This window comes from Phycodurus eques, chromosome 10 (assembly GCF_024500275.1).
Source record: "Phycodurus eques isolate BA_2022a chromosome 10, UOR_Pequ_1.1, whole genome shotgun sequence".
NCBI lineage: Eukaryota > Metazoa > Chordata > Actinopteri > Syngnathiformes > Syngnathidae > Phycodurus > Phycodurus eques.
In genome coordinates, this window is record NC_084534.1 from 24,887,649 (window position 1) to 24,901,078 (window position 13,430).

Here is a 13,430-nt window from a genome sequence, read left to right on the forward strand (position 1 = left end):
ACACCGTACAGAACGTTCGGTACCGAAAAATCTGAATGTACCCCTCCCAAGTAGAGAAAATGTATTATTAGTAATGCCCTGACTGCAATGCATTATTGATAGGCAGCAAGAATTAAAGGACATGTATAGGAAAGAGGTGCTTCTCTATTAGCCAATCAGCAGACAGTTTCAAGTGGACACCTGGTTCTCCCTGCAGTTGAGTAAATAAACCCTTCTAGCCCCTACTGTATATGGACCGAAATAACCTGGTGTCAGTTGCCTTGCCAAATGGATTTGAATTACTGTCTTGTTGGCTAGATAAGGTACGTTGCTGCTCATGTCCTTAGCTGGCTGACTGACTGACACCAAATTGGGCTCCTCCTAGCTGCTGGTTGTTTGTTCAAATGATTCAGTTTGGTTGTACGAAAACGGAATGGTCATTTTGTTTGCTGTTTATGTTGAAACTAATGGAAATATGCAGTCAAAGACGTCAATGCTTTAATGACATTTTCAGAAGAACAGAAACGATAATTGTAACGTACATCATGTCAGGATCCCTGCAAACATGCATGCAAAAACAAATAAAATGTGGGTACCATAGGGGGAGGGAGCACAGCATTATTACCATCATCTTCATTAGAGAGCATCCTGCTATCCAATCAGCACGCCGCCCTGCTCGGGAATTCCGCCGTTGCCTCGTTGGCTGTCGCTAGGATACCACATAATCAGGAGGCAGGCTGCGGCCTGGTTGGCGGAGCAGGGTGTCGATGCCGGGACGGCGAGCTTTCCGTGCGTTAGGGGGTAGGTGGAGGTGTTGGAGGAGAGGGGTTGGTAGGGTGGGTGGGCTGATATAGCACGCTCGCGCTCACGCATTCAGTCAGTCAGTCGCTCAGTCAATCAGTCAGCCAAGCAAGCGCTCGCGGGGAGGCAGACAAAGAAGAGCATCATCCTGAAGTAGGACAGCACGCTCCCGGGGGATGGGCCATCATACCCCTGCATCGCGTTGGGGGGGCCAGAGGAGGTAGGAGAGCCGGCCGGGGTTGCGGGGCTTTGTCTCAGCAGCTGAGCACCCCTCTTCGCACACGCACAAACATTTGCAGTAACCACCATTACATATTCATTTGTGGGTTTGTATGTTGGGCTTGATGGAGGCTGGTTGCCATCCACGTTGCGTTGGAGCCAGCCAGTCTGTCTGTCTGTCTGTCTGACAGCCTCCTAATGGCACTTCACAAATCCTCTAGACACAAGTCTGTTCGTCCACAATGAAAACATCACATCCGCTTGAGGGTGTGCGGGTAGCTGCAGCCGACTTGTTGTAGTTGTTGTCAGTACACTTTGGTTGGTTCCACGCTATAAGTTTCAAGTGACACGATTCCGAAAAGCAGATAATCTGATCTATCCTGTTAACGTGAGCTTGACGTAATTAAAACATGTCGATCGGTGGCGTATCCACATGTGCGCCCAAACAAGACCCCTGCGGTGAATCGCAACTACAGCGGAAGCGTGGACCATTAAATAGGAAACAATCACAGAATGCTGAGATTACCTGCTTTTAATCAATTCTGGGACGAGTCAGTCCAGACCACCTAACTAATATTAGGCTCAGTTATTTATTATTGTTTACATTGCTCCTTGCTTGTGTTTTGGGCTTGTACATCTCTGGGTTCAGTAAATCGTCACTGTTGGGTGCCATCCTCGCATCTCTGTAGCCGTTATTTATCAGGGTTGGTATTGAAATTGCTTACATCATGTACCGTTGTGTACCAACATGAATATATTTATCCAAAAATCATGTTTAATCGTGGATTTAATTACCTAAAAATTTTTTTAATGCATTGCACTGTCATTGATAAGAATGGTATGGACACAAACGTTGCTGGTGCGAGCAATGTTCATTCAAGTCTGTGGTTGCGTTGTCTTGTGACCAAAGACAATTATTTAATAGAAAACCAAATTGACTGTGGTTACATAGATCCTTTCTATTTTAAAGGTATAAAGAACTATTGAGTGTTGTAAGACAAAAAATTATGAGCCAATCTGCCAACAAACTTACCAACGTGGCTCACGGACTTCCTTCTGCACCAAAACATCACAGCTATCGATTTTTAACAAAGCATGCCTATTCAAATGTATCAAACCCAACTCTTTTCACTCAACATTGTATATCAAGGATTTCCTAGTTGTTGCGACTTTCAATTTTGAGGAGGCGTAATTCCGCGAGGCTCCCGCCTCGAGACTTCTCAGGCAGTTGAAGTGCATAACGGAGTAAAGACATTTGTTTCTTCTCAACGTATTTTTAATACTTTAGATCGGTTACTAATGTGTAAAAAAAAAAAAAAATACAAATAATAAATAAATAACAGACCCACGTGTGGACTGACCAATACTTTTGTTTTGTAAAAAAATTTGGACATGGGAGGTTCCCCCCCCGACAGTGCTGAAACATAAACACAGTGATCTCAGATATTTTTGAAATGTGCATGGAAGTATCCATCCATCCATCCATCCATCCATTCATTTTCTTCGCCGCTTCTCCTCACTAGAGTCGCGGGCGTGCTGGAGCCTATCCCAGCTATCATCGGGCAGGAGGCGGGTTACACCCTGAACTGGTTGCCAGCCAATCGCAGGGCACATACAAACAAACAACCATTCGCACTCACATTCACACCTACGGGCAATTTAGAGTTGACAATGAACCGACCACGCATGTTTTTGGGATGTGGGAGGAAACCGGAGTGCCCGGAGAAAACCCACGCAAGCACGGGGAGAACATGCAAACTCCACTTCAGAACTGTGAGGCAGACGCTCTAACCAGTCGGTCACCGTGCCGCCTGCATGGAAGTACTCGAGGGATAAAGACTCTTAAATGGGAATTGGGTACTTACTTACAAGAGGTCAGCATGTGTTTTTGTAAAATGTGGTATGTGGGGACAGTACTGTGTGTGTGTTTGGGGGTGTACTCCATCACCCTGTTACTGATGGATGGGTGATATCCCCTCACGAAGAAACTGCTGGGGCCAAAAGCATCATTTTCCAGAGGGGATTCCCTCCTCTCCCTGTGAATGCGGCGCGACTGCGGCTGCTGCTTTTGTGTACAACCCGGAGCGCTCACTTTTTCTGATTGGATTTCAGTACTGTCACTCACACCAACATTTTGAATGCTAATGAGCCCTTAATGAGATGTCTTTATTTTCTTGCTCAAGTGCAAACTTTTTCAGCCCAAGAAATTGTTTTTTCGTTTCCTCTACAATTTGCATTTAATGGAATAGCATATGTTTCCTTAAGGGTTTTTCATTTAGAGGTCTGCAAAATAAGCAGGCCGTACATCTGGGCTCGGGCCCCTAATCCTCTCTAAATAGTAATGAGAAGGAGGAGGAGGCAGTAAAGGCTTTAGAATGGCAGTGTGGCGGCAGCGTAGGTCCTGATTTAATTACTTCCATCAGACCCTCCTCACACTGTTTAAAATCCTCAAGCCCCTCTCTCAACCTTCACCCCTCATTTTGCTGTTTAATTACATGCACGCACCTTTAACCTTCCGGCTAGAAATTCTATCCACCCCACTTTAAGCTTTCTTTTTCAGCCCAATCAGCTGGTGACCCCACTTCCTCTGTTGCGTCTCAACTTCCTCTTCTTTGGTCTCAAATGCTGGATTTACTGATTTACTTAATTCTGTGTTTTTTTTGTTTTGTTTTGTTTTTTTTGGTTGGGGGACTCTCAAGTGGCACAATTGGGATATGCGTCTGGCGGCATTAAAATAAAACTCTTGGAATTGGATGTCTTCAGATCGGAAGCAGGCCTCTTCCAAATGTGGATATTAATCTGATGTGTACTGGATGGATCAGCCAATATTTGATTTAAAATAGCACAAATAAATGCATTAAAAGGCATTTGCTGTCAATCTAAAAGTACAGTGAAAGTATGGGCAATTAAACATGGTCTATAAAGATGCTACATTAGAGGTGTGTCCATCATTAATAATTGCAGATGACGGCCAGTGGAGTATTGTGAGGTTTAAATCAATAGGGGGAAGAGTCACCCCAGGCTAACTATATGATTAATATTTGTATTATTTCTGTTTACGTACATGTAGTCTCTGCCTGTTGTTGATGCTTGTGATATTGGGCTGCAACAATTAATCCAGCAGGAAAGAGTCCGTAAAAGACAGAATGTCTAAAGTTTGGGAACATTTTGCACTAGGGCTGCCACAAATGATGATTTTGATATTCGACCAGTCACAGTTAATTTTTCCAATTAGTTGACTAGTTGGATCATATTGCTGGCGTTGTGCTGCCATGAAAGGCACGTTGTGTCTCAGGTTTTGCATCGCATTCTAGGATTTTTGGTGAAAGGCTAACATTTTTCGGGCTCCGTTGCAAACGCCGGCTAGTCGTAGTTCTCGGTGCTACCACTACTGTGAATGCGACACGGCCAAAAGGCAAACAACAGGCAAGCACGGGGAGTTTTTTTTTTTTTTCCTTGCTTAGTTCTGCTTTGCCTCACTTAACCTAAAAAAAACATTTAGTGGTGCCAAATCTTGTGTGTTGTTAATCAAAATGCAGAGGCAGGGTGTTTTGTTTACAGGCAGCTAATTGCACCTACTTCTGTTATTAATTTGTTCTTGGACAAGCACTTCAACGGAATCAATTTCCCTTCTGACATTAATGTCTCCAGCGGCATCAGAGAGTTGGCGTCACCATTTGCACTTCCCTTGTGATTTATTTGTACAATCTTAAAAGAAGATGTATAGTCTGCCAGTGGATCCTTGGAACTTAAACACAATCTGTTCCAGGAGGAGGTTTGACCATCTTTGATGAACGGTGTTTTTGTGAAAGATCATACAACATTTACAACATTGCGGTGGCGTTCACCTGCAATTCAAATTTCAAATGGCAGCTAAATTAGTTGCCAACAGTCACTGATGAAAACTAGTTGCAGTACCCTGTACACTACGCGACATTTCAGTCGCGTTCGACCGCGTCACTCGGTGCGCGCCGAACGTAAGTGTTAGTTTTCAGAAGCTAAGGCTGATGGGTAATGCTAATCTTACACAAATGCAGGCAGCTTTGCTTATGCAGGCAGCTTTACTTTGACATGACAGCATGGCTGCCATGTGGGATGTAGGTGTTTCTGCATGATAGTGCCTCTGTATGATAATGTTTCTGACAGTCTAGTCCTTGAAAGTGCCTCTGGATCTGATCAGTATATATATATTTTTTACCTTCAAAATCAATTTTGTTTACATACAATACATTGTTAAAATGTATACTAATTAATAGAACCATGATCATTTTGGCCCGTATAATTGTGCAAGCTTTCATACCGTTTCCTCTCTACCTGTAGCAAGCATTACTGGAGCGCCACTGTATTTGACTTATGAGGGATTTGAGTGTGGTTTGTTTCTCCCGGAGACGTTAGCGGTTCACTTTGCTTTGTGGTTGCCTCTCCAACACCAAAACGTGTTTCCTTTCTCACGCACGCCACTTTCTGTGCTGTGTTCCAGGCACAGGCGGGCCATTCAGAAAAGCCGGGGGTCAAAGGTGAGAAGAGCAGAGGGCACCATGAGCGAGCCGGGGCCCCCCACCGCACCCACCGCCACCACCACCACCACGGGCGGCACCTCTGCGACCAGCACCAGCACCACCACCTCCAGCTCCACCACGGCTGCCAGCAGTCACACGACGACACCTTCTACTGCCACTACTGCTTCTGTTAGCAGTACTAATGCCAGCAGCAGCAGTAGTAGTAGTACTAGTAGCAGTATTACTACTACTGCAGCAAGACAGCCAGTCCCTCAGATTTCAGTTTACGGAGGGATACCCGACAGGCAAACTGTGCAGGTGATTGCTCGTGTAGCTCTGCTAATGTGACTGAAAAAGAGAGAAGTTTATGTTGTGTCAGGTCTTCAATGACAGTCAAAGAGAGGAATTTTCTTTGCACTTTAGTGCTCTTGACACCCTGACCCCCAGGATAAGCCTCCACACTGGCTGAATGAGGGCCCGCTTGACTTTTAATGGCAGGTTTCTCCTCCATTCAGACCAACAGCATTGTTACCAAGCAGCATAAAGGATAATTGCTCGTTTAGTACCCTGGAGGAGCGGCCTTCGCTTACACTCATTTTGAGATGACCGGAAGCTTCGGTGTTTGTTGTCGCCCCTTTTTCATGGCGGCACGTAATAGGGGCAGCACGGTGGTCAGCATATCTTGCCTCACATTTTTGAAGTTTGGGGGTATTCCAACTTCTTCCCACATCACCAGAACATACATTTTGGACTTACTGAAGATTCTAAATTGTCCATAGGTGCGAATTGTTGTTTGTCTGTATGTGCCCTGGGATTGGCTGGCGACCACTTTGAGGTGAAGCCTCACACGCCAAGTGAGCTGGGATAAGTTGCAGCTCACCTACGACCCTATTTAGGACAAGTGCTGTAGAAAATGGATGGTGCCCAATCAGTTTGGTACATTTTTCCACTGGCAACACACAGGACAACCAGGTACTATTTGTAGTATCTGCTCAGCCCGGGTTTGAATATGGGTGATGTAAACCACTGCCCAATGCTCACTGGTTGGGCATTTTCGTCATCCCCCAAAGCCAATGTTGGATAGCATAACCTGCAGCTGCAGTGTTTATACAAGAGACTCTTGTTCTCTTTAGGGCTTATCCAGGCTGATGTGTTCAATGTGGTGTTTTTTGCAGTTTCCCCACTGTACTTTTTTGAAGCGGAAAATCAGCCACTCCAAATTTGCAAAAGTCTCAATACGATTCCATCCACACTGCATTTGTGTACCCGAAAATATCATATTACCATTACAAGGTGCCGCTTCACACGTCTTCATCCAGCCCTTGTTTTGGTTTGCTCTGTCGTTCAGGTGATCCAACAAGCGCTCCACAGGCAGCCCAACACGGCGGCGCAGTACCTACAGCAGATGTACGCGGCCCAACAGCAGCATCTCATGTTACAGACCGCGGCGCTCCAGCAGCAGCACAGCCTCAGCACTGCTCAGCTGCAGAGCCTTGCTGCCGTGCAGCAGGTGATAACACCCCTCCCGAGCCCCTTTTTTTTACAATATATTCCCCTTGCATATTTTATTCAGTGTTAAATATCTCTCCACCATCTCGGCCACCTTCCCACAGGCCAGTATTGCAGCAGGTCGCCAGAACGCCCAGAACAGCACAACTTCTCAGCAAACAGGATCGACTCAGACCACGGTGAGAACAATCTCTGAAGTAGCTGGGTTGACACTCAGTGGAGCGCAGATCTCAGTGTAGGCAACTTGGATTCAATTATACAAATTAGACACCCACCTTCTGCACATGGCCCCCCCCCCAAAAAAAACAACCTAGAAAATTATCCCCCGACACCAGTTTGACAGAATGATACGAAATTGGGTGGACATTACGACTACATTTTACTTTATTAAATGCATATTTGTAAATATTATATATACCAGGTGAAGGCTGTCATGGCACTGTTGATTATTATTATTCTGACGTATTAATCGCCTTCATGGGGGACCTCATTACGCCCAAAATGCAACAATATTTTGCATTTGTAAAAATGTATGTATTTTAGGGGTCAGAACATGGCCCCATCAGATTCATTAAGTAGCTTTCACAGAAAAAAATGTAACCCACGACACCTGATTCACCGATTGGCGCGAAATTGGGTAGACATGGATTTCATAACAGGATGGACCAAAAAGTCTCATGTCCCCATCCTAGGGAACAGGAAGTCGGCCATTTTGGTTTGAATCAGCCATTTCTCCCTCAGTAGCGCCACATGAAAAGTTTGAAAAAGAATTTGCCCCCTCACCAATCAACATGGAATTTGGTGGACATTTCTTTCATAACAGGACACACAAAAATTCTCTAGGACCCGTGCTCGAATTTGAACAAGAAGTTCGCGATTTTGGTTTGAAGCAGCCATTTGGCTCGTATTTTGGCGCACTCCCTCTTTGGGAATTTACCCAAATTAGCCCCAATCCGAAACAGGCATCCTAAACATGTGATTCTAAATTACAGAGCTTTTTTGTCTATGCCATCTTTTTTCACGTTTTTATTTCCTAGGTTCTGACAACTTCTCTTCTCCCCCCGTAGATCAACCTGACCGCCTCACCGGCGGCTGCACAGCTGATCAGCCGTGCCCAGAGCATCACGTCGGCTCCCACCAGTATTTCCCAGCAGGCTGTTCTGCTGGGCAGCCCATCTAGCACCACCCTCACCGCCAGCCAGGCGCAGATGTACCTGCGTGCGCAGATGGTGGGAACATAGCCCAAGAAAGAAGCCCTTTCTAGTCCTTTCTAGCTAGTATATGACTTCTGGTGATTCAAGTGTGTGTTTCGTGTATTATTTTTGTGGCTATTGAATGGTGTGATGCATTCAGGTAATCGGTGCAATGTGTTGCAGATGGTACAAGTTAGAAGCCCTTTTTTTTTTTTTAACTGAAGTTATTCTCCTTTGCTTGGAGGCTGGCACTGAAACCTGGCATTCTATTGAGCTCTTAAGCTGATGTGTTCCTGACTGTAGTGTATGTGTTGTGTGGTGTTTTCCAGGCCCAGCAGAGCAATGTTTTCCAGGCGCAGCAGAGCAACCTGGTGCAAGTGGCCAGGAGTTTGGGCCGAGCTGTGCCCCTGTCGCCGCAGCTGATCTTCACGCCAACGGCCACCGTGACAGCGATGCAATCCGACAGCTCCGCTCAGGTACACTGGCTCTACACTGGTGGGGAACCCTTTCAAACACACATCAGGATTCCTGATGGGACCCAAAAAAAAAATAAAAGATACCAAAAGTATTCACATATTCTGTCATTACTATTACATTATAATGCACTTAACTTTTCCTGCAATGAATATTCATTTATTCATGCAAATAATGAAGATAGGCTCCAGCTCACACTAATGAGAGCAAGCGATATAGAAAATTGTTGGCTGGATAAGCCAGCAAAATCACGCTAGCGTCTTTTTGTCTCAAGAATCAGGTCCAAAATCTGGCCATACGCGGCCAGCAGGGATCGACCACGTCCTCCTCCCAGACTCAGACGCTGCAGGCTCTCAGTCTGAAGCAGAGCCCGGTGCCCATCCAGCCCGCGTCGCTTGTAAAGAACCCCGGACAGGGGGGGCAACCGTCTGCGGCAGTCAAGTCCGCCTTGTCCGAGAGTCCCTCGGAGGTGGGAAAGAAGGGGGACGCCGCCGTGGTCACAGAGGCCCGGGCCATTAACATGAGCCGCAACGTCACAACAGTCAGCGCGCAGCCATTAATTGCTCCAGGTGAGTGGTATCTGTAAAGCTTCATTAAGATTATGTGCGTTTACAATTTCCTCCCACGATTTTGAGTTTTTATAGCACCACAAGTTTGGACCCTAAAAACTTATCTTATGCTCCTTAACAATTAATGATAGATAGATATTGGCAGATAGGCAGCCAGATAAATGGACAAATATGCAGCTGGACAGATACGAGGGAATTTAATAAATGGGCGAATGGTCATCAGAGAGCTATTGTATAAATTAAAATGTGCCGTCCCCCAAAGTTGACTTTTAGACTTTTTTTTTTTAAACCTAAATTAAACTTTGGTCAATGTCGTGTTTTTTCACGAATCGACATTAAAATGTGTTTAAAATGGCTTGCCCTCTTTGACTGCAATGTTAATGTCCCAACAAACGTTTCCTGAAAAGTAATGGTTTCGGAAGACACAAGGATTCCGCCCGAAGCCAGTGAAATGACGGTTATAAATGAGGAACGAGATCTTGTGAGACTTAAGCTCAGTGCACATCCACAAGTGTTTTTCTTTTTCTTCGCGACTTTTATGGGTGTTGTTTTGTATACCACCACAGACGGGTAAAATTGATGACAGAGAGGAAACGTGTGATGATTAAAAACGCCACAAATTAAATGGTGGCTTGTTACAATATGAGCAATATTTGTAGCAATATAAATGCAGTTATACAGTGCACAACATTTAATTCGAGGTATACATATAGTAATGGAGGTTTTAGATCAGGGGATGTTGCCGATCTTTGTTAGCTGTGATGCCCCATCACAAAAAAATGTGATACCCTTTCCATCCATTATCTGAGCCGCTTCTCCTCACTAGGGTCAACCAGTTCAGTACACCCTGAACTGGTTGCCAGCCAATCGCAGGGCACATTTGAACAAACAACCATTCACACTCACACATTAACCCTTTCAGACTTATGTAATTAAGGACTAAATAGACTTTATTTAAATAAGACCACTAGGTGACAGTATCGTTCTGCAAACATCGGCGTCAGGCGTCTTCAAAGAGCAAACAGTTTTATTAGTTTTTAAAAAAAAATATTATTATACAACTAACTAACTTAACTTTTTGCTAAAATGGTAAAATATTATTCAGGTTTTGATATGTTGTGTCTTTTGTGTTCTTGTCTGTCTACTTTGTGTAAAGCGGCCTTTGGTTCCTGAAAGGGCGCTATATAAGTCCAAGCTGTTATTATTATTATTGAGTGGATATTATGGATATCGGCATTAAATATGATTGGGTACTTGCAACTGTAATGTCGTTTTAGGACAAAATAAATAGAAGTTGTGAGGCAAAAACATTGTCAATATTTTGAGACTATTTTTTAGGCGCACAGTTCATTGTTTAGGATATTAATTAACCAGCTCTGAGATGTTGAACCAACTAAAAAACGAAATGCTTCCCATTATTATGCCTTGGAGGCCAAAATCCTTGTATTGTCTTTCACTCTTAGAAGGATGTGATTTGGGTCAGGACAAATAGCCAGCTGACAAATGGCTCCTTTTAAGGCCACAATACCTCCCTAAATAGAGAAACACACATGCGCGCACACCGGGTTTAATAACCGCCATGTGTCTCTGTCCTCAGAGTGACTTGATGGTGAATGTGGCCTGCATGGCGCTGTGAATTTCTTAATTAAATGGAAAAAAATGTTTTCTGTTTTGCTTGCAGCCTACACGCAGATTCAGCCCCACTCACTGGTTCAGCAACACAAGCAGCAGCAGCAGTTTGTGGTCCATCACAGCCAAGGTTCCCAGAGGACCTCCGGTCAGCTGCTGCAGACGGCGTCCATTCAGCCGTCGCCACACACCGTCCCCGTGCTGCCCAAGCCGGCGCCGCACCAGCCCACCGCTCCTGGCCAGCACGCCACCATCTTCCACTCCACCATCAGCTCACACACCCTCCCGCCCCCTGCCTCATCCTCCTCTTCTTCCACGCTGACGAGTCAGGCCAAAGCTCAGCCCGTGCAGCTCACAGCCATTAACCTACAAATACATCCCACGGTAAGAACCGCAACTTACCCGACAATTTGGTCATTTAAGGCCGCGTCCATGCGTACACCTGTTTTTTACGTGTCCAAAAAGATGCCACCCACCGAGCGATGGTAGAAAGTGGAGAGTAGTTGGCTTTCCCCACACAACATGAAGATTTTTGGTCGTAAATGTTGAAGATTTTATTTTAGAGTGTAGACCGTGACCTGTTTTGGAGCCTATAATGGGGACCAAGCCACACTCTTAACATATCTCAGACCTAAGGATAATTTTATAGGATCATCTTATCAGACATAACATAGTCTGGTTTGACTTCTTTGGTTGGGAAGTGGCAAAATCAGGACAAAAACAGCCTGATTGTCTTTATGTGTGTACCGGGCCTAACCGGGTGCTGCTATAACCCCTTAACAGTAAGTTCATTTTAGCCAAGGATAAGAAAGCAATATGTGGAAAAGACCCTTTAATTATCAAGGAAAAAGTACCGGTACCTCTCCTCCCTTTAACGTTTTGTTTTCCATTAACACCACAGGCCTCTCGACCACTGGTTCAGGAGTGTAAAGATAAGCCTACTTCACTCGTAGTGAGAGAGATTTGTGCAGCCTCCAGCGTGCAGCAACAACACCAGCAACAAAAGCTGCCACCGCCAGCGCCAGCAACAACACCAGCACCAACACCACCACTACCACCGCAGCAGCAGCAAAATATGCCATCGCAACCCAGGAAGCCCGGAGAGCAGCCCAAAGCTGACCCAGCACCACAAGGTCAGCCACAAGGTAAATCGCTCAGGACTAGGGTTGCAAAGGGGTGTCATGATTTCCCTGCAATATAGGCCAACACTACTCACAAAAAGTTGGGGTTATTCTGCTTCAGGGTGAAATATTCAGGATGAACCTCGGTGGCCATTTCCCTCTACAAACATCCTTGTTGAAACCTCGCACTGGCGAGGGAGCCTGTTGATCAGTTGTTAAGTGTCGCCTTGGTCTCATGATGTCAAAATGTGAACAGCATGACGAAGAGGACTGTTTCAATACAGTTTCAATTTGAAACAGGGCATTTATTGATTTAGTTTTTTTTGTATTTCAGTTTGCTTAATCCTTTCTATCTAATAATTGAGTTAGAGGTGTTAGGATTGACTGCTGCCCACTACTCGTATGGAAAGTTGTGCAAACATAGACTATTATTAACTATTTTGGTACAATGGATAACTGTGCAACATGATAGTCATCTTGAATATTATTGTCTTTACAGATCAAATGTACAACTAACGCTCAGTTTGATAGACACTTTCAGGGAGGTAGCAATGTGTTTATTACTTTGTTCTTTGTTGGTTTTTTTCATTTTTTTTTTTTTTTACAAGTCTCGGAATTACAGCTGATGATGTTGATTAATGTTGAGTGTACATGCAAGTTGATTGGCGGTTCGAAAAGGCAGTTAACAACAACAGCAATAATAATAATAATGACATAACGATTGTACTACAACATATTGTTGGAGTCCGCACCGCAGATGATCTTCTTTTTCATGAGGCTTTTGATGTGTCATTTCCCGCTCAGGTGGGGGTGTGACCAAGAGGCCGACGCCTGCACCTGGGACCCCACCGCCGGCCATGACCTCGGGAAACGATGGCGAGGCGCCCAACATGACGGCGGTCGCGTCACACAACGGCGAGAGCAAGCCGCCACAGGCCATCGTCAAGCCGCAGGTCCTCACGCACGTCATCGAGGGCTTTGTCATCCAGGAGGGCGCCGAGCCGTTCCCAGTGTGTGTAAGTGGCTCCCCCCCACCCCGCGGCAGCCAGACTCGACTGGACGAGCCCAGAGCTGTCAAGCTTTCTCTTGGGTGTAGGGAAGCTGTCAGCCTGCAAACACAAAGCCTCTATCTTGCTCTATGTAGGCTGACAGCACACAGCTTTTCTGTGATACTAGCTTGAATTATGGACACGTTGCACTCGCTGAAAGACAAACAACACAACGTGTGACGAGCATCTTTTCTTCATCACTTTTAACTCTCTGTTGTGGAACCTCTTAAAAGTGGTGTGGGAATGTCACCGTTCGACATGAAATATAAAAGTTGAAAAACCGAAAAATACAGAAAGATGTTAGAGGAGCTGAGAGGCTTAATCAGCATTGTCATCTCCTCTAGTAGTGGCTTGGGAAATGACTAACCACTAACCCTTTTTTATTGAA

General features: G+C 45.1%; 1 protein-coding gene across 2 annotated transcripts in view; it reads left to right on the top strand.

The window, feature by feature from the left end:
• phc2b (polyhomeotic homolog 2b (Drosophila)) overlaps positions 1-13,430 on the top strand; it is a 28,277-nt gene that overhangs the window by 3,795 nt on the left and 11,052 nt on the right. For both annotated transcript variants that reach the window (XR_009769263.1, XM_061686836.1), the window contains exons 2-10: positions 5,480-5,816; positions 6,847-7,008; positions 7,112-7,186; positions 8,075-8,236; positions 8,530-8,676; positions 8,949-9,243; positions 10,925-11,256; positions 11,774-12,017; positions 12,798-13,009. Coding sequence is in view for 1 of the 2 variants with exons in the window: in XM_061686836.1 (XP_061542820.1) it covers positions 5,538-5,816; positions 6,847-7,008; positions 7,112-7,186; positions 8,075-8,236; positions 8,530-8,676; positions 8,949-9,243; positions 10,925-11,256; positions 11,774-12,017; positions 12,798-13,009 (1,908 nt within the window). In the remaining variant the exon portion in view is untranslated. The remainder of the gene's footprint in view (positions 1-5,479; positions 5,817-6,846; positions 7,009-7,111; positions 7,187-8,074; positions 8,237-8,529; positions 8,677-8,948; positions 9,244-10,924; positions 11,257-11,773; positions 12,018-12,797; positions 13,010-13,430) is intronic.